The 25,118-nt window shown below is 42.4% G+C and overlaps 1 protein-coding gene across 1 annotated transcript in view; it reads left to right on the top strand.

Moving 5' to 3' along the window:
* Positions 1–24,202, top strand: part of adam9a (ADAM metallopeptidase domain 9a) — a 98,896-nt gene extending 74,694 nt beyond the window's left edge. The window contains exons 11-23 of the mRNA XM_029722285.1: positions 9,168–9,301; positions 9,583–9,754; positions 10,683–10,775; positions 14,301–14,496; positions 14,713–14,818; positions 14,949–15,132; positions 15,408–15,488; positions 15,584–15,689; positions 16,051–16,192; positions 17,311–17,389; positions 21,200–21,229; positions 22,498–22,565; positions 22,667–24,202. Coding sequence (XP_029578145.1) covers positions 9,168–9,301; positions 9,583–9,754; positions 10,683–10,775; positions 14,301–14,496; positions 14,713–14,818; positions 14,949–15,132; positions 15,408–15,488; positions 15,584–15,689; positions 16,051–16,192; positions 17,311–17,389; positions 21,200–21,229; positions 22,498–22,565; positions 22,667–22,727 — 1,452 coding nt within the window. The 3' untranslated portion in view covers positions 22,728–24,202. The remainder of the gene's footprint in view (positions 1–9,167; positions 9,302–9,582; positions 9,755–10,682; positions 10,776–14,300; positions 14,497–14,712; positions 14,819–14,948; positions 15,133–15,407; positions 15,489–15,583; positions 15,690–16,050; positions 16,193–17,310; positions 17,390–21,199; positions 21,230–22,497; positions 22,566–22,666) is intronic.
* Positions 24,203–25,118: the final 916 nt, after the last annotated feature.

Raw genomic sequence — 25,118 nt, 5'->3', positions numbered from 1 at the left:
AAAGTTGGACAATTCCAAGCAGGAAGTGGAAAGTCTGTGGTAGTAGTTTTTTCAAATGATTGCCTTGACTGTATACAGTGAGTTAGAGTACATGTTGCACTTCCTAAAGCTTCCACTAGATGTCAGCAGGCTTTCGAACGGTGTTTGAGGATTCTATGGTGAATTTGATGGGAATTACAGCCCTAGGAAGTAGGTGTCCCATTACAAGGCATGGGCTCAGTTACGCGGAATGACTTGGTAGCGAGCTGAGTTCATATTCACTGCTAAAGAGAACGTCCGATTGGAATTTTATTCAAGATATATGATAAAAGCAACCTAAAGATTGATTCTATACATCGTTTGACATGTTTCTACAAACTGTAGTACAACTTTTTTGACTTTTCGTCTGGACTAAGTAAGCATGCGCGTTGTGGATTTGGTTAGTGAACCTAATGCGCGAACAAAATGGATTATTTGGACATATAAATGAACTTTATCGAACATTTATTGTGGAGCTGGGGTTCCTGGGAGTGCCTTCTGGTGAAGATAATCAAAGGTAAGTGAATATTTATAATGTAATTTGTTAGTTTTATTGACTCCAAGATGGCGGTTTTCTGTTTGCTAGTTGTTAGTGTCATCTGGGCTATACTCAGATTATTGCAAATTGTGCTTTCACCGTGAACCTTTTTTGAAATCTGACAATGCGATTACATTTAGGAGAATTGTATCTATAATTCTGTGCATAACACTTCTATATTGATCAAACATTTTGATGAGTGTTTCTGTAATATGTGTGCTCATTGTGCTGATTCACCGGGAGGTTTGGAGGGAAAACATTTCTCAACATTACGCGCCAATGTAAAATGCTGTTTTTGGATATAAATATGAACTTTATCGAGCAAAACATACATGTATTGTGTAACATAATGTCCTAGGAGTGTCATCTGATGATCGTCAAAGGTTAGTGCATCATTTACCGTACTTTCCAGACTATTGAGCGCACCTGAATATAAGCCGCACCCACTGAATTTAAAAAATATATATATTTTGAACATAAAAAGCCGCACCAGTCTATAAGCCGCAGGTACCTACCGGTACATTGAAACAAATTAACTTTACACAGGCTTTAACGAAACACGGCTTGTAACAAAAATAAATAGGCTTTAACGAAACACGGCTTGTAAAAAAAAAAAAAATTTGCAGTAAGCTTTAGTTGTCTTTTTGCACTTAGTCAATTCCTCATGCTGCTGTTTCCAACGTCTTATCATCGACTCATTAAGACCAAGCTACCGTGCAGCAGCTCTATTTCCTTTTCCAACAGCCAGATCAATCGCCTTCAACTTGAAAGCTGCATCATATGCATTTCTCCGTGTCTTTGCCATGATGAGGGTGACAAAATGACTACCGTAATCAGAATGATGGGAAGTTTGAGAGCGCTCGATTTAATCTAAACAGTAAAAAAAAAAGTTGTTTGACCTTAACCCGTTCGGCAATTTCATTGGTCTAATGAAAGCTTCATGCCGCCAAAAAACTGAGCACGTCAGTGTTTTTTTGAAAAAAAAAAAATTTAAGCGGGAAAAATCCATATATTAGCCGCGTCATTGTTTAAGCCGCGATGTTCAAAGCATGGGGAAAAAAGTTGCGGCTTATAGTCCGTAAATTACGGTAGCTGTGTTTTGGGTTTTTGTGATGCATCTAGTTGCTTGGAAAATGGCTGTGTGATTATTTGTGTCTATGTACTCTCCTAACATAATCTAATGTTTTGCTTTCGCCGTAAATCCTTTTTGAAATCGGACAATGTGGTTGGATTAATGAGAAGTTTATCTTTCAAATGGTGCAAAATAGTTGATTGTTTGAGAAAATGGAATTATGAGGTTTTAGCTGTTTTGAATTTGGCGCTCTGATTTTCCACAGGCTGTTGTCAAAATCAATCCCGTTAACGGGATAAGAACAGGAAGGGGTCCACAACAGGTTAAAGAAGAGAAAGACCATGCCTACGAGGCATATTCAAACAGTGACAGTGTTACGAGAGATATTTCGGTTGCAATGACGGACTACATCATTGATTTCGAACAGAGGTACAATAGGATGCGCAAGTACAACATGGTTCTCCCGGATGCAGTGTTAGCTTTCAAGTTGCAAGATACTGCCTGTCTACATGGTAGGGAGAAACAGTTGGCTTTGACTGCTTGTACTGTGCTGACTTTTGCATCAATGAAGTCGGCACCAAAAATTATTTTGGGTGAAAAGACGCCTGTCGCGCCAATAACAGATGGAATGCAAGTGAGTGACGCAGCATATTACACAGCAGCGGAGAAAAGGCGCCAACAAGTCATGTTCTCAAGACAACCAGAAGGGGGCGCCATTGCCCGGCACAAATCCACTGGACAAATATGAAAGGAGATCAAAATGTGCTATTTGTCAAAGCACTTACCATTGGGTTAAAGACTCGTCATAAAAATGAACAAGTTAAACTAACAGAGGAAGAGCAGTGTAACATTACACTGTTTTCAAACGAATCTGCTTCTGATACTGAGATATTTATAGTTGAATCCTTAGTCTGCTGTGATTGATACTGCATGTACGCTGACAGTGTGTGGTGCAAAATGGCTTGATAGCTATGTCAGTGAACTAAATATGAAAGAAGTACAAAATATGATTGACACACCAAGCAACAGAGCTTTCAAATTTGGAGATGGGAGAATTATCCATTCTACCAAGAGAGTTAAGATACCAGCAAAAATTGGTCAGACTAAGTGTCACATTGAAACAGAGGTGGTCCCTACAGATATCCCCTTACTATTAAGCAAAGCTTCCCTCAAGAAGGCAGGGGCTGTAGTAGACATAAAAAAATGACAAGGCAGTGATGTTTAAACAACCTGTGACTCTTGAACTTACTACCTCAGGCCACTATTGTGTAAACATGTTAGACAAAGACATCACACAGAGTCCATGTAAAAATGAGAAGTACGAAACTGGAAACCAAGTGTACTATAAACGAGTTGACTGTCAAGAGTGGAAAGGACCAGGAGTAGACATTGGCCAAGATGGTATGGTGATATTTGTGAGGCACGGAGGCACCATTGTCAGGGTGCATCACTCAAGATTGCAGAATGTAAATTATCAACAAGACTGATTCTCAGCAACAGCCCCTCTGTCTCCTAATGAAAATGACAAAAAGGACACAGTAACAGACACAAACCTACCGGATGTCGCATCCAATGATATGGATGCTGAAACTGACACAGGACATGGAGCAGAGACCTTCAACCATGCCACAGATAATACTGTTGAGCGTTCAAATGAGGAAAACATTCAACAACAGCCACGTGTTAAGACAACATGGTTGTTCCAATCTGAAAACTGGACAAACTGTTAAATACATGGACAGAGAAAGTGGTATTCCACATACAGCAACCGTCATTGGACGAGCAGCAAAAGCAAAAAGAAAACACCAGAACTGGTACAACTTGCAGTACTCTGAACCAGCTACACTTTCTGGTACTACAGGGTCAGCTGACCTGTCACTTGTAGATCATCTCAGAATTGAACCAATGGAAAATCGAGAAAAACAGAATGACATTCAAATGATGATGTACTTGAAACAAAGGACGTGTCATTTGACTCAGCTAAGCTAGATGAGCTCAGTAATTGGAGGAAAAATTTAGTGTTTGAGGAAGTCAAAGACATTGGCCAGAAATGTGTCTCAACAAGGTGGGTGTGTACCCTTAAAGAATCCTTAACTGGAATCGTGCCTAAAGCACGTCTAGTGGCTCGAGGTTTTGAAGAGCTGGCTGCTAAAGAACTCCCAAAAGAGTCACCGACATGCGCCTCAGAGTCACTCAGATTGCTGATGACAGTGATCTGCCAGAAAAAATGGAAACTTAATTCCATAGACATCAAATCTGCATTTTTGCAGGGAACAGAGCTGTCAAGGGACATTCACATCCGACCTCCGCCTGAAGCTAAGAGCGAAGGAACACTGTGGAAACTAAAAAAAGTGTGTGAATGGCCTGGCAGATGCATCACTCTACTGGTACAACAAAGTCAAGGCAACAATGCTGAATACAGGTGAAAAAATGTCACAAGTGGATCCTGCAGTCTTCTATTGGCTTGATCAAGACTGCAATGTGACTGGAGTACTTGCCTGTCATGTTGATGACTTTATCTGGGGTGGCTCACAGACCTTTGCCAAAACTGTGATTTCACACCTCAAAGCTGTTTTCCAGGTTGGCCATGAGGAGCATGATCATTTTTGTTATGTTGGCATAGAGTTTATTACAGTTGATGGAGCAATACTGATGCAACAGGAGAGCTATATCAAGAATCTTCAGCCCATCCACATAGATTCTTCAAGAGCCGTACAAAGGAATTCCCCCCTCTGTGGAATTGAAGCTGATCAATTGAGGTCAAAGATAGAAATTGTCCTATGGGTTGCTAGACAGAGTAGACCTGATGTTTAACTGTTTGCAACTTGGCATCTAACACAACACGCCACTGTACAAACCATTCATGAGACAAAGTTGTTCGTAAACTGAAATTAAAACAAGTGACTTTAAAGTTTCAGCATGTTGGAAAAGAGTTGAAACTAGTTGACTTCAGTGATGCTTTCCTAGGGAACCTTACAGATGGAGGCACAGAAGGTGGACATCTAATCGTGTTAATGGGTGAAGGAGGAAGATTCTCACCTATCTGTTGGCAGTCAAAAAGGATCAGAAGCGTTGTCCGAAGCACACTTCCTCGAAACTCTTGCTCTTGCGGATGGAATTGACAATGCTATCTTTCTTGCAACTCTGTTCTCAGAGCTTACCACTGGTGAGTCAAAATGGCACATTCTACCTGTAGTTTGTGTCACTGACAACTACTCATTAGTTGATGCTGTGAAGTCAACCAAGTCTGTCACAGAGAAAAGACTTTGTCTTGAGATTAGCAGCAACAATGAACTTATTCAAGCACAGAGAATCCAGCGGATTCTGTGGTCAACCACAAAGAAACAGCTTGCTGACTGTCTGACAAAAAAAGGAGCATCCGGTCTTGTCTACAGGCTTGAGTAATACAAATAAAAACTTTGTCACACAACCCATTTGTAATGGGGAACTTGAATAATCTTGGACATTTAATTATGTTGTTTTATTTGTCTTTAAAGAAAAGTGGGAGATTGTTGAGTTCATGTTTTAAGTATCCCTATATTTCTGTTATTACGGGGCTATCACTCAGTCAAGAGTGCGCCTTGCTGTTGATGGACCTAGCCTGGAGTGCGATGGCTACCTTGTAGTGTGTTCATATGGTATAGTAAACTTTGTTAAACTGGAACCTTGTCGTTGTGTCATTTCGAGTTAACAGTTGCTCCCTTGGGACTCCACTGATTACTCTCCCAAATGCATCATATCATGTAAAACACATCTCATACCTGTTATTTCTCTGTACTGAAAGTGCTCCATCTTGACTGCTGACATGCAACATTTCGGGGGACTGCATTAACAGTGGACTAATGAACAAAATACTAACAGATAGTTTTTGAGTGTAGTATTCCTTTAATATCCTCACCTCATACTCCGTGCATGTCTCTGCGTAGTTGCTTCTTGTTCGATAGATACTAAGCAGCCTTTCATTATATAGAAACTGACGCCTTTATTTTTTGCAGGCATCCACACTAAGGATGATATATATAATGATAGGTATAATTGAACTATAAAACGTTGGCGAGCATCCACTCTATAGGAAAGTTTTGCAATTCAACAACAAATGCTGTTTAGCCTCCACCTTTTTTACGTTACTGATTTCCTCGTTGCTCAAGTGTTTTGCAAGTAATTTCTATTTTTCTACTGGTTGTCAAATTCTTTGGATCTTTTTCACTGTGCTCATCTCTCTGTCTGTGCAACCATTTGCAATGCTAAAATGTTATCCCTAGCCAAAAGTGATCCCCGGCAGTTCATTTGGCCTACATTCAGCAATTAACAGCAGCAAGCCTGCTTCTCTCCATGTGAAGGCTATTAGGTCTAGAATAAAAAATACATGAAATAAACGTCCTATGGCTTTTGTAGCCTATAGCTTTTCCTGGAATTTCACAAGAACGGAGTAGGGATGAGGATTTAAAATAATTTCACAATTCAAATAGTATCATGAATTTTTGTTGGATATCCGGATCTTCAAAATACATGTTTTTTTAATGTATGTTTTTAACCTGAGCATTACTACGTGAGGAAGAGCCTGGTGCACTATTGCTGCAAAGGTGCCTGGTGAGATGGGAGCGAGCAGACGGAGGCAGAGAGTGAGACGCTACAGCCAAGACCAGCTAACTTGTAGCAGACAGTGTCATTTATCATCCCATATAACAGTGCCTGTATTAACTGGAGTAGCCAATGGAGACCTTAACCCCATTCAAATAAAACAACAGCCTACCTGAAGGTTGCTCGTTGTAGTCTACTCTTTCTCATTTCGCTAACTTTAACTCCGTAATTTTATTCCGTCTTGCATTGCATTAATGTACTCTCACTACACTTGTTACACATTGAGACTCTTTGCTGCTTTGATTGGCCAAGATAAACAACAAGCTACACACTTGAAGGCTGCCGGACGGCTGCCAGGCTTTTTTATGGGGCGCATGTCTTAAAAACTACATTGAAAAGTTTGTTTTATTAAATTAATCATTATAAATGTCATGGTATATCCTTGCAAGTAACAATGTCATATCGATATTTCAATTTAATAGAGAGAATCATTATCAATGTTAAAATAGCCCTATTTGTGGCCCATAGAAATTCATACTCACACAGCATCAGTTTGAATAACGTGCACATACTATAGTAAAGAGTCTTGCGTCCATAGCTTATAGCCTATTGTGCACTGTAACAGCTGGAAGATGGAGGCTATAGTTGTGTAGCCAAATTAAGAAGCTTAATAGTGCAAAAAATATTAACCTGTCAAAGTGCAAGAATCAATGCTCCACTATTGATTAGGCCTACGTTTTTAGGCAGTAACATTATTCTACCTAGGCTACAGTTCAGTGAGGAATGTGTTATTGTTATCAAGTTAGTACACAATTATTGTCTAGGGCTATAAACTGCAGTGATGTAGGAAAATTTGAATAACTGCCCGAACATCCTCTTTTTAATGCTTCTTGCTGAAATAAATGCATACAGCCTAGGCCTGATTTATGCAACCATTTGAATCGGTTATGGGTCTATTCTCAACTGTTTACAAGGTCCAAAAAGGTTCAGTACATTAGCAGGCTACATGTTGTGTATTTTGATCACACTATCGCGCGCTCTCTCTCCTTTCAAACTCCCCACCAGTTCTTTTGGCTCCTGTATTTTACATTCAGCAAGCAAGAACAAGCTGGAATTTCTCCTCAATAGACCAGTAGTAGTACATAAAATGCTTGAAATCAGTGTACAACAAGCTATTGTAGTCTGGCTTTTCCTGGGACTCCAAGACTAAAGAGGAAAAGCTGTAGTGGAGAGGCCAGGTGCATAATTGCACAAAGATAACCTTGAAGACATACTAGAGATGTGTAGCCTTAGTTAGAAGCGTATGCAACCCGTTATTCATTAGCTAAATATTAGCCCTAATACTGCAGTGAATAGTCTATACCCAATGAATTTACACAGTGAAATATTTGTTTTAATCAGATGATGAAGTGACAGGTAGCCTAGGATAGACTGGACTGTGCACTTCCCAGGCTACGCTCCCAGTCCCGTGGGCATCCAGCTCAAAAATCTCTCCAATTGATTGAACTTTTTAGGGACAAGAAAGGGACTAGGCTAGAACAATGCAATAATGCAACAAAAATAATGCAACAAAAATGTCAATCTTGTCACATTGCTGCAGCTCCCCAAGGGGCTCTGGAGAGGCAAAGGTGGAGTCATGCGTCCTCCAAAACACCCACCAGCTTAACCCGGAAGCCAGCCGCACGAATGGGTCGGAGGAAAAGCTGTTCAACTGGCGACCGGGGTCAGCCTGCAGGCACCCGGCCCGCCACAAGGATTCGCTAAAGCGCGATGAGCCAAATAAAGCCCCCCTGGCCAAACTGTCCCCTAACCCGGATGACACGGGGCCAATTGTGCGCCGTCCTATGGGACTCCCAATCCCGGTCGAGAGGCCCCAATAATACTATTTCTTTTAATACTTTTTTGTGAGTAAAAAATTCTAGTCTGGGCTGTAACCTGCAGCGAATATCATTTCAATAACTGCTAAAAAGCCCTGTTTTGAATGCATGTTTCATTTCAAAATAATAATCTAGCCCAGTGGTTCCCAAGCAGTGGTACTAGGACTTTAGGGGGTACTTGGCCAGGCCACAGGGGGTAGTTGAGAAGACACATGAGACCATAGACTTGCTGGTCAAATGCACACATGGGGGTATTCCGGGCAGAGTATAATTCAGTTGGTGGTACACTAACTAAAAAAGGTTGGGAACCACTGATCGAGTCTATGCCTGATTTGGCAGCTATTTGGATCAGTAATGGGTATTTTCTATACAGTTTATAAGGTATAGGAAGGCACATTAGCTAAAGCCAGACAGGGTGTATTTTGTCAGGCTGTATCAGTGTTAACAGATAACATTGGAAAATATGTCCTTCTCATACTGATATGCGCTGTTTGTTGTGGATCATCATTCTCCCAAGTCGTCCTGTAATTAATGTGGCCACCAATATGCTCACACATGCCCAGTTATTCAGGCAAGCTTACCGTGCACTCTGCTTCTCTCCTCTTCGAGCATCCTCGCGCACCTACAACAAAGAACACTTCAATAGAACGCATTTTTGATTGGTTGTCAATGTTTTATTGTCGGAGGGACAGGGATAGAATCTCTCTGAAAGTGATCCAAACGTTGGCTCTCGTTATCATTCTTAACTGCTTTTGTAGTTATCGTTGTAGTGTGAACACTCTTGTTCACTCGTTATTGTTATTGTTATAGTTATCGTCCTTGGTGTGGACAGCCCTTAACACCCAAGTCAAGTTGAACTGGTCTTACACGCTATTAGAGTAAAGATGGGCATTGTGTGTGTCGCAAATGGCACCCTTTTCCCTATGTAATACACTACTTTTGTCCAGAGCCTGGTCAAATTTAGTGCACTATATAGGGAATAGGGTGCCATTTGGGATGTATCAATTGTGTGTCCACGCTGTTTAGCCTATAGCCCTCATTTGATTTCTAATGAGCGTTCTATGTCTTTCTCTGCCTTCAGTTCACCAACAACAACATCCCGTCCTTTGCGTCCATCGTGGCCCACGAGCTGGGCCACAACCTGGGCATGAACCACGACGACGGGCGTAACTGCCACTGCGGGGTCACCAGTTGTATTATGAACTCGGGCGCCACGTGAGTTTTCCTCAACCCTCAGACTATTTTCACCACTTTTCCCATGGTGATCTGTCCTTCCATAAGGAGGGTGAAATATTGCTGTGGTGCAAAGTTTCCCCAAAGAACATATCTGGGATCAGCTTCCCCAATCCTAGCTTTAACCATTAGTGGGGGAAATGCATCAGTGTCGTCTCGGAAACTTCAGACCTAGGATCAGTGTCGTCTAGGGGAAACTTCACTCTACACCATCACATATCCTGGTACTAACCCAGCTTCTTCTGTCTCTTACCCCCTCTCAGTGGCTCGCGGAACTTCAGCAGCTGCAGCGCCGATGACTTTGAGAAGATGATCCTGAACACGGGGGGCAGCTGCCTGCTTAACATCCCGCGTCCGGAAGAGGCCTACAGCGCCCCCTACTGTGGCAACAAACTGGTGGACATGGGAGAGGAGTGTGACTGTGGCTCAGACAAGGTGACTATTGCAAAGTGATATGGTGCAACGTTGGTATCATTTCCATTTCAATTAAGTAAATTCAGGAAGTAAACTGAAAGAGGAATTGTAATTTCCATTTACTTCCTGAATTGACTAAATTGAAATGGAATATACTCCAACCCTGATATGGTGATAGGCCCATAGACGGGGCTCTAAAGTGCTACCATGATTACAGAGAATCATGAATGATGAGTGAGAAAATTAGAGGGATAAATATCATACCCTCCAAAAATCCTAACCTCCCCTGTTATTGGCAATGGTTAGAGATTAGCATATCTTGGGGGTATGACCTCTAACTTTTTCACTCATCATTATTCAAGATTAATTCATGATTATCTGTAATCATGGTAGCATCCACATTTAATATAGAAGTTTTCAGAAACATGTTCTTATGTAAAATAAAAGTTAGTCCGAAATGACACAATACATTATTTACCATTCATTTCTACTGGTCACAACATCATCTAAAACACAAATAAAACATACTGCATAATGCATTCAACAAGTTTGTAAAGTCACAAGGCGTGCTAGGAATATTGGACCTTTGACTACTTTAAAAAACATGTAGAGAGTGAGACGTAGAGAGTGAGATGCTAATCGGCTACAGCCAAGACTAGCTAACTTGTAGCAGCCACAATGTTATTTATCATCCCATATAACAGTGCCTGAATTGACTGGAGTAGCCTAGAGAAGCTAGCTAGCTAAGCAAGCCAGCTAATTAAGACCACATTTTGCTCTTTTTCTCCTTAACCCCATTCAGAACTACTACCGCCAGTTGACGATCCCTGATATAGGGAATAGGGTGCCGTTTTGGACTACAGCAGTATTTTTGAAGAATGCCATAATAGTCTGTGATGGTAGCCTCCTGCTCACTGATTGTTCATGGTGTTTGTTTCTCCCCCTACAGGAATGTGAGAAGGACCCGTGCTGTGAAGCCAAGACCTGCAAGCTCAAGGGTGGAGCACAGTGTGCTTATGGAGTGTGCTGTAAAAATTGTCAGGTAACTTCCATTTAGTGTAGCACTGCTGTCTATGTTATTGGTATTAAAAACCAAGTCAACCATCAGATTTTTTTTACATGAACTACAAATTATGGACAGACTAGAAAGAAAGGAATTTGAACAGCAGCAATACTCACCACATACTTGGATAATTAAAGACTATTAAGCTTTTTTCGAATACTTTTAGCGTTTGCTTTCGTCTACCTAGTTTGCTAGATACAGTGCCTTCAAAAATTATTCATGCCTCTCAACTTTTCCACCATTTGTTGTGTTACAAAGTGAGATTAAAATTGATTTAATTATAATTTTTGGTCTACGATCTACACAAAATACTCTGTCAAAGTGGAAGAAAATATTAAACTTTTTAGTTATGGAAAATAAAACACTAATATACAGTTTATTCGGAAAGTATTCAGACCCCTTGACTTTTTCCACATTTTGTTACATTAAAGCTTTTCTGTAATTGAGTACATTTATTTTTCCCTCATCAATCTACACACAATACCCCATAATGACGGAGCAAAAACTTGTTATTTTTTTATATATATATATGTGTGTGTGTGTGTGTGTGTGTGTGTGTGTGTGTGTAAAAGAAATATCACATTTACCTAAGTATTCAGAGCCTTTACTCAGTAATTTGTTGATGCGCTTTAGGCAGCAATTACACCCTCGAGTCTTCTTGGGTATGACACTACAAGCTAGGCACACCTGTATTTGGGGAGTTTATCCCATTCTTCTCTGCAGATCCTCTCAAGCTCTGTCAGGTTGGATGGGGAGCGTCGCTGCACAGCTATTTTCAGGTCTCTCCAGAGATGTTTGATCAGGTTCAAGTCCCGGCTCTGGCTGGGCCACTCAAGGACATTCAGAGACTTGTCCCGAAGCCACTCCTGCGTTGTCTTGGCTGTGTGCTTAGGATCGTTGTCCTGTTGGAAGGTGAACCTTCGCCCCAGTCTGAGAACCTGCTCCAGAGCGCTCAGGACTTCATTAAATATCTGTCTGATTGGTGGAGTGCTGCAGAGATGGTTGTCCTTCTTGAAGGTTCTCCCATCTCCACACAGGAATTCTGGAGCTCTATCAGTGACCTTTGGGTACTTGTTCACCTTCCTGACCAAGGCCCTTCTCCCCCGATTGCTCAGTTTGGGCGGGCAACCAGCTCTAGGAAGAGTCTTGGTTGTTCTAAACTTTTTCCATTTAAAAATGATGGAGGCTACTGTTTTCTTGGCCTTCAATGCTGCATACATTTTTTGGTACCCTTCCCCAGATCTGCGCTTCGACACAATCCTGAGCTCTACGGACAATTCCTTCAACCTCATGGCTTGGTTTTTGCTCTGACATGCACTGTCAACTGTGGGACCTTATATAGACAAGTGTGTGCCTTTCCAAATCATGTCCAATCAATTTAATTTACCACAGGTGGACTCCAAGTTGTAGAAACATCTCAAGGATGATCAGTGGAAACAGAATGCACCTGAGCTCAGTTTCATATTTTATAGCAAAGGGTCTGAGTACTTATGTAAATATGGCTTTGTCATTATGGGGTATTGTGTGTAGATTGAAGAGGGCCATTTTTTTTAGAATACGGCTATTACGTAACAAAATGTGGAAAAGGGGAAGGGGTCTGAATACTTTACGAATGCACCTGAATCTAGATTAGGTAAGTATTCAACCCCCTGAGTCAATACATGTTAGAATCACCTTTGGCGATTACAGCTGTGGGTCTTTCTGGATAAGTAAGTGTCTAAGAGCTTTGCACACCTGGATTGTGAACTCCTCTCACTGTCAGCTGCGTTTATTTTCAGCAAACTTAACAAGTGTAAATATTTGTATGAACATAAGATTCAGCAACTGAGGCATAAACTGAACAAGTTCTACAGACATGTGACAAGCATAAATGGAATAATGTGTCCCTGAACAAAGGGGGGGGGGGGGGTCAAAATCAAAAGTAACAGTATCTGGGGGGAATGGCCCTAGCCCTCACCCTCTGATTCAACAGGTCCCAGACGTGCTAAATGGGATTGGGATCCGGGCTCTTCGCTGGCCATGGCAGAACACTGACATTCCTGCCTTGCAGGAAATCACACACAGAACAAGCAGTATGGCTGGTGGCATTGTCATGCTGGAGGGTTATCTCAGAATGAGTACCACATGAGGGAGGAGGATGTCTTCCCTGTAATGCACAGCGTTGAGATTGCCTGCAATGACAACAAGCTCCGTTCGAAGATGCTGTGACACACCGCCCCAGACCATGACGGACCCTCCACCTCCAAATTGATCCCGCTCCTGAGTACAGGCCTCGGTGTAACGCTCATTCCTTCGACGATAAGCGTGACTCCGACCATCACCCCTGGTGAGACAAAACCGCGACTCGTCAGTGAAGAGCACTTTTTGACAGTCCTGTCGGGTCCAGCGACGGTGGGTTTGTGCCCATAGGCTACGTTGTTGCCGGTGACGTCTGGTGAGGACCTGCCTTACAACAGGCCTACAAGCCCTCAGTCCAGCCTCTCTCAGCCTATTGCGGACAGTCTGAGCACTGATGGAGGGATTGTGCGTTCCTGGTGTAACTCGGGCAGTTGTTGTTGCCATCTTGTACCTGTCCCGCAGGTGTGATGTTCGGATGTACCGATTTTGCGCAGGTGTTGTTACACATGGTCTGCCACTGCGAGGACGATCAGCTATCCGTCCTGTCTCCCTGTAAGGCTATCTTAGGCGTCTCACAGTACGGACATTGCAATTTATTGCACTTGCCACATCTGCAGTCCTCATGCCTCCTTGCAGCATGCCTAAGGCACGTTCACGCAGATGAGCAGGGACCCTGGTTCTTTCTTTTGGAGTTTTTCACAGTCTGTAGAAAGGCCTCTTTTTAGTGTCCTAAGTTTTCATAACTGTGACCTTAATTGCCTACCGTCTGTAAGCTGTTAGTGTCCTAATGACCGTTCCACAGGTGCATGTTCATTAATTGTTTATGATTCATTGAACAAGCATGGGAAACAGTGTTTAAACCCTTTACAATGAAGATCTGTGAAGTTATTTGTTACAGAGATGGGGTAGTCATTTAAAAATCATGTTAATTAAACACTATTATTGCACACAGTGAGTCCATGCAACGTATTATGTGACTTCGTGCGCGCATTTTTACTCAACTTATTTAGGCTTGCCATATCAAAGGTGTTGAATACTTATTGACTCAAGACATTTCAGCTTTTCATTTTTATTCATTTGTAAACCTTTCTAATAACATATTTCCCCTTTGACATCGTGGGGTATTATGTGTAGAGCAGTGACACAAATCTAAATTTAATCAATTTAAAATTCAGGCTGTAACACAACAAAATGTGGGAAAAGTCAAGGGGTGTGAATACTTTCTGATGGCACTGTAGGCTGGGTTTGCAGTTTTGCAACTATTAAATTTTTTTCATTGCAGCAGGCAAACTCAGTCAAGCCCAGCTAAAGTACTGAAGTTAGTTTGAACAGTTTGAACCCAGGTCTAATATTCACACTGTTCATGTGATGTCTTTACTCTCTTAGTATTTGCCAGGGGGCTCAGTGTGTAGAGGTAGCAATGATGAGTGCGACCTCTCGGAGTACTGCAACGGCTCATCTGCACTGTGTCCAAGCGACGTCTTCAAGCAGAACGGCCATCCCTGCAAAGTGGATAAGGCCTACTGCTACAATGGGAAGTGCCAGCACTACGATGGACAATGCCGGGCTATCTTTGGCCCAAGTGAGTTCCCCTTTGCTCTGCATAAGAGGAATTCTGCTGCCTTCTAAATCACAATGTCCAGAACCATTGCTTATGAGTGCTCTCTGGTGGTACAATTGTTCTCCCTGCTGTTCCTACTCTCTTTCTCCTGGTAGTACAATATTTATAGACAAATCAGTGCAAATAAACCAATGGACGCTGTACTGTAAATTCATCCATTTCCCACTTGTTGTACAGAGGCAAAGGCTGCCCCAGAGGTGTGTTTCAAAGATGTCAACTCCAAGGGGGATCGTTTTGGAAACTGCGGCTACCAGAACTATGGCTACAAGAAGTGTGAGAGCAGGTCAGACAAATTCTGTGACTTGCATTCTTGTCAATGTATAATCGACAGCAAATACAGTTGTCAACAACGTATGTTGACGGCATGAGGAAAATGTGTACTTGTGTGTGCACCCGTCTGTCACTCTGTATAGGAATGCCATGTGTGGGAAGCTGCAGTGTGAGAACGTCCAGTCGGTCACCGTCTTTGGCATCGAGCCCTCCATCATCCAGACGCCCATCGCCGGAATCAAGTGCTGGGGCGTTGACTTTCTGCTGGGGTCGGACGTTCCAGACCCTGGCATGGTGAACGAGGGGACCAAGTGTGGGGAGAACAAGGTAAGAGGAGCCAGTCGAACCAGTTGCAGGACCACTTTGGAAACGGGTTGGTTTTAGGAGCTATCGTCTGGGGAGCCATTGTATAATTTTTTTCACCCAAATAAATTCCATTCAATTCCATAGTCTATCATCTTTGTTAGAGACCATTTCCGGGCGATACAGTAGTTGCAAAGCCCATATGCAGTTATTTGCATCTGTGTACAGAATTAGGTACGCTGTTCTCCATTTTCGTAGGAGCGTTTCACTGAGCGACTTCTCACGTTATCGCTCCACAGGTCTGTTTGAATTACGACTGTCGGAGCGCCGACGTGCTCAACTACGACTGTGACATCCAGAAGAAATGCCACAGTCACGGGGTAGGTCATTCACTACTACTAAATTTATCGTCTCCCGGGGTGTGTCCTACAGGTGTCTGGGCTTTGTCTAATACGCTTGCCTTTTCCGCTTTTAGGTGTGTAACAGTAACAGGAACTGCCACTGTGAGAACGGCTGGGCACCGCCCTACTGCGAAGCTAAAGGTTACGGCGGCAGCGTGGACAGCGGCCCTACGTGGAACGGTGAGTGACCAGCACAAAGGCCCTCTAAGAGCAGACTCCATGGGCGCATCTGAATCATAGTCTAAAGAAGAATCTTCTTCTCCTAATCTACCTGCTATGATCTGAAGACATCTGTGTGTTTTGGATACCAAATGGGTGTAAGCAATATGGCCTAATGAGAATTTACTCATTTAGTCTTACCTGTCCAGATTAAAAATAGATTTTTCAAAGAGGACAATAAGAGGCTACTTGAAGCCAGTTGAGATGCAAGACCTTGTCAGTCTATGTTATTTCCCAGGATACATTCAAGTACAGTATTGTCAGACAGGTTGACTAGGACTGTTGGTCCCTTCCCCTGACTGTTGGTTCCTACCTCCTACAGACAAGGACACCTCCACAAGGGATGGGCTGCTGGTTTTCTTCTTTCTGGTACTGCCTCTGATGGCGCTGGGCCTCTTCGTCTTCTTCAGGAGGAATGAGCTGCAGAGGCGCTTCTGCAGGAGGAAAAGATCCCAGGGCTACGAGTGAGTCCACTTCATCAACTTCTCTTAGTCTGCGTCCCAAATGTTATTCTATTCTATACACCGAATTCCTTTGCCATATAGACCATATTTATTTCATGATTGCCCTTGACTTACTTTAAAGACGCGATATATAGAATTTAGCTCTGACGATTACTGGTTTCAAAAATTCTGAAGTTTCTGCCTGATTCCAGCTTATATGACACAACAAGCAAGTGTAGAGAATCATTGTACCATCTAAACCACTGTGAAATATGTGTTCAATAACAAAAAATATATTTTTAGCTGTTTTGAAGTTGATGTACAAAGAAACAAAAACACAAGTTATGGGGAAGCAAGGCCAAGCATACAAATATTACACATAGAACAGATCTACCACTTGTCAGACTTGATGTCACTAACCACGTTTCCATCCCCAATTTTTAAGCGAGTAAAGTCATGTCGTTTAAAAACATAATCACGACAGCTGTGATGGAAACAGGAAGTTTCGGTCTAATTTTATTAATGCCAACAGATGATTTGTTCGTTCGACATGGTGGCACGGTGATGAGCTTAATGCCGCTTTCCTAAAAATATTGAGGGTCTTCTACTGGTGACATGATGATCGATGCTTGACTGCCGTTTGACAAATAAAAATATTCTTGCTCTTATCCATAATAATCTTGTCATGTAGACTAGCCTACCCTCACAGCCTACCCGCACTGTATCTGCAAGCTGTTGACTAGAGCGCAGGTGCCAAGACCAGAGTAGGCACATTTTCTATATAACGCAACAGATTTTGTTACAAAACTTTCAGTACAGTTGAAAACGTGATGGAAACACATTGAACTTTATATGTTTATTCTGTACAAGAAAACCTGAGTGAGAAAGTACATTTTGTGTGAACTTCGCCATCACACACTGATTTTTATCCGCAACAAGTCTATTTAGTGGAAAAGTACCACTGGTGGGAAAATGCTCATATTTTCTTTATGCAGATTCTAGAATATTTGCATGAAAATCTGTTGCCAATAGGATGGAAACCTAGCTACTGAGAATGACAGATCTTGCATTTGTATCCGAAATGAACACAAAACTAAATAATAGGAAATGCTTGTTTGTTTTTTACCTCCTGTGCACAGGGCCGACAGCAGACCTCAGGCCAACACTAGCCGAGGCCCTCCTCCAAGAGCCAACCCCAACATCATTGTCAAAGACAGAGTGAGTCTCAGTCACCAAACTTTCCCATGAAAGTTTCATGGTAGCATGGATGTAATCTTTAAAACCACAAAAAATGTTAAATAATTCTCTAACCCATAAATGACAGACTTGAGGCTAGTAGATTCTCTCCCTGTATCTCATCATCTGTCTGTCTTTGATTGAGAAACATTAAACGGGCTGTGCCCCAGGTTGTCTGAAAAGCAGAGGTTGCAACCAAAATAATTTTCCATTCATTTTGTTCTGAACAGTACCATTATTTTTTTTGTTATGTTCTGAAATGGTTTAAACACCAAAAAAGTAAGTTTATATCGTTCCTTTTTTAAATCAATTTTTTTTGTTCACTTAGATGACATTCAATTATTTCACCAATGGATAGATCAGCGTGCTATGGAGTGGAAAAGCTATGTACATGCATTGGACAGACAAGTGTTTTGCGTAGGGTGCGACTGAAATTTTGCGGGTGAGGAGCGCTCTGTGTATGAAGCGCTGGGCATCTTGTTATGACATGCCAAGTCTGAATTAGACCCACGGAATTATACCTACGGAGGAGCGGCTTCTATGAAGGAACTTTGAATGTCTTTGAACTTCAGAGCGTTGGCTTAACTAATGTTGGACTAGAGCTAGCCCTTGATCATGACTCTCAGTTCCATTAATGAATCGGAGGTGAAAGATTTACCGCTCCTTCCGGACCAGGCCCAAATCCTCGTCATTCGCATGAAGAAGAGACGCCGATACGCGGGCCGCAGATCTGGGTGCTTGGTGAGAATTTGTCGGAGAGTGGATAATCCGCCTTTACCTACTGTCCTACTGGTGAACGTGCAATCACTTGGAGAGTAAACTGCATGAGCTCCATTTGAGACTATCCTATGAACGGGACATCAATAACTGTAATATCTTATGTTTCAACAAGTCTTGGTTGAGTGAGGACATGGATAATATACAGTTGGCTGGGTTTTCCATGCCTCTGGAAAGACTAGGGGTGGTCTGTGTTTATTTGTCAATAACAGCAGGTTCGCGATCTCTAATATTAAGGAAGTCTCTTGATAAACTGTACACCACACTATATACTAAGAGTTTATCTATTTTTCAAAGCTGGCTATTTACCACCACAAACTGATGCAGGCACTAAGACCGTACTCAACGAGCTGTATAAGGCCATAAGCTAACAAGAGAATGCTCACCCAGAAGTGGCACTCCTAGTGGCTGGGGACTTCAATGCAGGAAAACTTAAATCCGTTTTACCTCATTTCTAACAGCATGTCACGTGCAACCAGAGGAGAAAATACTCACACGGAGATGTGTACAAAGCTCTCGCTCACCCTCCATTTGGCAAATCTTAACATAATTATATACTCCTGATTCCTGCTTACAAGCAAAAACTCAAGCAGAAAGCACCATTGACTCGTTCAATACGGAAGCGGTCAGATGACGCGGACGCTAAGCTACAGGACTGTTTTTGTAGAACGGACTGGAATGTATTCTGGGATTCATTGGGAGGCATTGAGTAGTATACCACATCAGTCACCGGCTTCATCAATAAGTGCATCGACAACGTCGTCCCCACAGTGACCGTACGTACATATCCCAACCAGAAGCCATGGATTACAGGCAACTTCCGCACCAAGCTAAAGGCTAGAGCAGCCGCTTTCAAGGAGTGGGACACTAATCTGGACGCTGATAAGAAATCCCGCTATGCCCCCACGACGAACCATCAAACAGGCAAAGCGTCAATACAGGACGAAGATTGAATCCTACTATACCGCCTCAGATGCTTGTCTTATGTGGCAGGGCTTGCAAACTATTACGGATTATAAAGGGAAACCCAGCCGCGAGCTGCCCAGTGATGCGAGCCTACCAGACAAGCTAAGTGCCTTCTGTGCTCCGAGGCAAGCAACACTGAACCAAGCATGATGAGATCCCCAGCAGTTCTGGATGACTGTGTGATCATGCTCTCTGTAGCTGGTGTAAGACCATTAGACAGGTCAACATTGCTTTGAAAGGCTGGTCATGGCTCACATCAACACCATCATCCCAGAAACCCTAGACCCACTAGAATTCGCATACCACTCCAACCGATCCGCAGATGATGCATTCTCTATTGCATGCCACACTGCCCTTTCCTACCTGGACAAAAGGAACACATAAGTGAGAATGCTGTTCGTTGACTACAGCTCAGCGTTCAACACCATATTGCCCTCAAATCTCATCACTAAGCTAAGGACCCTGAGACTAAACACCTCCCTCTGCAACTGGATCCTGTACTTGCTGCCAGGCTGCCCCCAGATGGTAAGGGAAGGCAACAACACTTCTGCTACGCTGATCCTCAACACGGGGGCCCCTCGGGTGCGTGCTTAGTCTACTCCTGTACTCCCTGTTCACCCACGACTGCGTGGCCACGCACAACTCCACAACCAAGTTTGCCGACAACAACAGTGGTAGGCCTGATCACCGATCAGCGTACAGGGACGAGGTCAGAGACGTGCCAGGACACCAACCTCTCCCTCAATGTGAGCAAGACGAAGCTGTTTGTGAACTACAGGAAAAGGAGGGCCGAGCACGCCCCATTCATATCGACGGGGCTGTAGTGGAACGGGTCGAGAGCTTCAAGTTCCTTAGTGTCCACATCACTAACAAACTATCATGGTCCAAACACTCCAAGACAGTTGTGAAGAGGGCACAACAATGCCTATTCCCCATCAGGAGACTGAAAAGATCCTCATTGGTTGCATCACTGCTTGGTATGGAAACTGCTCGGCATCCGACCGCAAGGCGCTACAGAGGGTAGTGCGTACGGCCCAGTACATCACTGGGGCCAAGCTTCCTGCCATCCAGGACCTCTATTTCAGGCGATCTGAGGAAGGCCCTAGAAGTTGTCAGACTCCAGCCACCCGAGTCCGACTGTTCTCTGCTACCTCAGGGCAAGCAGTAGCGGAGCACCAAGTCTTGGTCCAAAAGGCTCATTAACAGCTTCTACCACCAAGCCATACGACTGCTAAACAGTTAATCAAATGGCTACCCAGACTATTTGCCCACACCCTCCCCTTTACGCTGATGCTACTCGCTGTTTAGTATCTATACTTATATGTACATATTACCTTACTTTTAAGAAAACTCTACATTGTTGGCTAAGGGCTTGTAAGTAAGCATTTCACGGTAAGGTCTACACCTGTTGTATTCGGTGCATGTGACATAATTGATGTGATTACATTACACCATAATGCCGCCTAGAGTTTTCGAAGACACTGGAATAATTTTCTTAATGACAGTGAGGGCTTTGCATAGGCACTTTGTTGCAGAACATGAAAGAACGTTATTACCTGGTTCCCATTCTTTTAAAATAACAGTTCTGTTCCTTAACAGAATAGATCGCTTTCGTCCTCGGTTCTGGTTCTGTTACTTGAAAAAATGTTGTTCCGTTTCTCGGTTCTGTTCCCTGAACCGATTCCTACCCCTGCTGAAAGCAACCTCTTTTACCATGTACGGAGTCCATTGTAGCAACATTATGTTAAGTTGAGGCATGTTTACTGTAACCACTATTTCTGTTTTTAGCCACTTGAGTGTGTGACCAGGTCTTGGTGATATTCACGGTCTTGAAAGTCATAGACCTAATCTGAGTCCCAAATAGTACCCTAATTCCTATACCATAGTGCACTACTTTTGATCAGGGTCCCTACACACACATTTGGTTGAGTCCTATGGGCCCTGGTCAAATTTTATGCACTAAATGGGGTGCCATTTGTGATGCAGACCTGTATTGATGGATGCTTTGTTTGGTAATGACGAGGCTCCTTCTTCTTTCCCCATGTAAAGCACCAAGCTCAGTTATTACCACCAGAGGAGGTAAAATACTCACATTTGTTCTTAAGAGGGTCTGTGGGGCATTGCTTCTGTATTCCCTTTTATTCTTCTTTTCTACCAATCATTGGGGCTCTGCTGAATAAGACACAACACAAATATTTGAACACCACTATTTGAACACCATTCTGGGCTTTCTGTGTTATTCTGGGCTTTTCTTCTATACAAAAGTTTAAAATGAGGAATGTGCTTATGCAACTATACATGCTAAATGTTTTGGCATCTACTGTACCCAACTTAAATAGAGGATTCTCTCTCAGCCCACTGGAGTGGCAGCAACACAGCAGTAATGCAACGTGGCTCAGCACGGCCTTTTCAACTGAGGAGTTTTGAATTGCCACTGTTCTGCTGTAGGGCGCATGCTGTCCTATTCTATCCTAACCTTAGTCATTTACTCCCATACTAATCAATGTTGTAACCAAACCTGGGTCACGTACAAATGTAAAAAACTTTTAGTTATCATGTCTGCGGTGATCTAGCAGTTAGTTCCGCTGCCACCAACACCCGTTTGCACATGTGCATGGGTTCGAATCTAGCACAATGCCTTTGTGACACACACTACATCTATCTTTCCCACTATCTCTCCTCTGTACAATAAAATACAGAAAATCCTTAAAAATATATAAAAAATACTTTAAAGTATTTGAGCTGCACATGATTTAGTTTGCCTGGTACAATTATACCAATGGAATAGTCCCAAAAGTGTACAGTCAAAGCGAAAACAAGCGCACCTCATTTGGAAGTATTTGACTTTTATATTTGACCCAGGTTTGGTGGTAAGATCACAGCAAGTTACTTTGTGTTTATCGGTGTTCTGCTTTGTCACCATTTTTGTTTCTCCGCCACCTCTTCTGTCTGTGGTGGAAAATGGCAGCACATTTTCAGGGCAAATTCAAAGCAGGATATAGACATTTATTCACATAAATTGCAGACTTTCTGTTCATCATGATGGAATGGAGTTTTTTGTTCACATAAGAGTCAAATATGTTAGTAAACTTGAAATAGACAAATAATAGGAGTTTTGAGGGTATGTTGTATTTATTGAAAGTTAGTTGGGGAATCCTACTATTTAGTGAGTTTACTCATGTGTTTTCATCCCTGCATTACAATCTTTCCTCAGTTATGATTCCTAACCCTACTCACACCCACCCACAGCTGCCATTACCTGCACCCCATACATAGGCTCACAATTGTTATGCTGAAGTTGTTTTGGTGTTACCTTCCACTGAGAGTGATATTTATGTTCATTGCAGGTTGTGCAGACGAGCAGGACCGTCTCTGTGCCATCTTATGCTGTCAGACCACCTCCTCCCTATTCAAGGTAAAGATTGTACTTGCTACTTACTACTCATTAGGCCTACCTTTTTATATGATGTAAGCGTCAGCCCTCAATTTACAAATGTTTGTTTATTTTTCTCTTAGACCAACACCTGCTGCAACACAACTTGTGCCTCAAAGACCTGCACCCCCACCCCCAGTCTAGCCCATGGAAACGCGGTCAGCCAAAATCCACACATGAAATGCAGTCACTTGACATAAGAGGCACACCTGCAATACAGAGTTGTAAAACGAACTGGACCAGTTTCTGATCCACTCCAAGGTGTCTTTTTTGTTGTTGTTGCAAGAAGCAAAGATGATGTTTGGCTATATAAGACCCCTGCTACCAATTGCATACACTTCACTTCTCCTTGAGCAACTGTCATAGGAATGTAAAGATGACCCACAAGCCCTTGATGATCATAGTGGGGAGTTTGTGTTGGTTAAGTAAAACATTTTAATTAACATTTTAGACAAAACCTGATGGTGCTGGTGGGAATGTAATCCATGCGCCGGCTTAACTGATACTGCAGAAATTTACCTGGTTTGGATCATACTGCCTGCAGTTTACCCTCTCTTTGGTCCTACTGTATGATGATGATTTGTGTACTTTATTCCCTGACGACAGTTTTGACTCCTCAGATGCTTTTATCAGATTCAGGCCACATGAGTTTAACATAAAACGTTTTTTTATTTTCACTTGGTTAATGGGTAATATGCAGCCTTTCATCACTTGAGAACCCGCAGATATTTAAAGTTTTGCAGTATTAAATCTGGTTTGAATTAGTTGTCTTATAAGTGTGTCCCATACAGTACAATAATGTTGCTCTTACAACCTTAATCTTATGTTGCCCTTAATTTAGCTTAAAAAACATGCTGGATTTCTATCTTCATTTTTCACCTTTTGGAAATTAAGACAATATCGTGAACATATTGGATGATGAGCTAGTGTTGAGCTAGACTATGCCTGGACCTTTTGACCGATAAATGGTTTCTGTATTTGGTCACCCAATACAGATATTCATAGCCTGTCCCTTTTGTTATAGTTCTTCTATTCAATACATTTTATTGGATACTTATATTTTCCAATTTAGCCATTACCCCCAATGGATTGCCCAAATGTAGACACCTTTATTAATAATTTGATTAATAAGCCGGGTCTAAGGGCATTCCGTTGCGACAGCTTGTGAGATAAACCATGGTCCAATGACCGTACATGCTAGCAGCATGCGTGACGGTGTTCGAAATGACATCCATAATCGGTAGATGGGTCTGATTCATAGGTTGCCGTTTGCATCGCCGAGCAGTGAAGAAACTATCAAATCACATTTTTAGATGCTAACCCTCCTCCCCAAATCAAAATCTAATATGGATGCCAATGTTTTGTTCTCGCTTTGTGCGCGCACATTCCCTCAACTTCCCGCATGGTGCCTATATTGTGTGGCTGATTAGCTTGACAGACAGGTGTGAAACACAGACATGTGTTCACGCAAAATGAGAACACAATATAGAATCCATAATTGGTTTTGATTTGAGGAGGTGGGAGGTAGCATCTAAAAACTGGATTTAATAGTTTGGTCACTGTTTGCGTCGCAGAAAAGTGAATAATCAATCAGAACCATCTACCGATTACGGATGCCATTTCGGAAGCAGGACACAAGCTGCTAGCAGGTTTTTTACATTTATTTTATTTAACCATTATTTAACTAGGCAAGTCAGTTAAGAACAAATTGTTATTTACAATGACGGTCTACCCTGGACAAACCCTAACCCGGACGATGCTGGGCCAATTGTGCGCTGCCCTATGGGACTCCCAATCACGGCCGATTGCGATACAGCCTGGAATCGAACCAGGGTCTGTAGTGACGCCTCTAATACTGAGATGCAGTGGCTTAGACCACTGCGCCACTCGGGAGCCCCAAAATGTACTTAGACCGCTGCGCCACTTGGGAGCCCCAACAGGTACCGTCATTGGTGCATGACTTATCGCGCAAGCTGTCGCTATGGAATTCCCTTAGACCCAAGCTACATAAATGTTTTGACTTATGAATTAATGATATATACCCATTGATCGCTTTATTGTTTCAACTGCTAATTGCCACTTTAATGTGTGTCCATTTTATTTGACTGGTTTCGTTGTATCCCTGATTTGTTTGAAAAAATTATTACATAAAATAAGTAAATATTTAAGGGCTATGTAACATTTCATGTGATCATGCCATGTTTGCATTTTGAGAAACTATATCGAGGTCAATGGCCTATACATTGAAAACTGGTGAACGTTCTGAAATGTGTTTACTGTATATTCGGATGATGATTTTCCAATGACGGGAAGGAGGCAGGTCATGTGGCTTTAGAAGCATCCTGTCTCAGACATTTGAAAGACACTGCCTGCATAAACGTTACTGAGGCATCCTATAGCAATATGGCAATCCTCCCACCTCTTTGATGGTGCATACAACAACCAACTTCCTTAGCCACAATAAAGACTGACTTCTTCAAGAACCAATGTCATCATGTGTCATACTTTAGTAGGCCACATGCTGAAGTAGACTTT

Source organism: Salmo trutta, chromosome 29, assembly GCF_901001165.1.
Source record: "Salmo trutta chromosome 29, fSalTru1.1, whole genome shotgun sequence".
In the NCBI taxonomy this organism is placed as follows: Eukaryota; Metazoa; Chordata; class Actinopteri; order Salmoniformes; family Salmonidae; genus Salmo; species Salmo trutta.
Note: the sequence above shows the minus strand (reverse complement) of the source record. Positions and strands in the feature narration are given on the sequence as shown.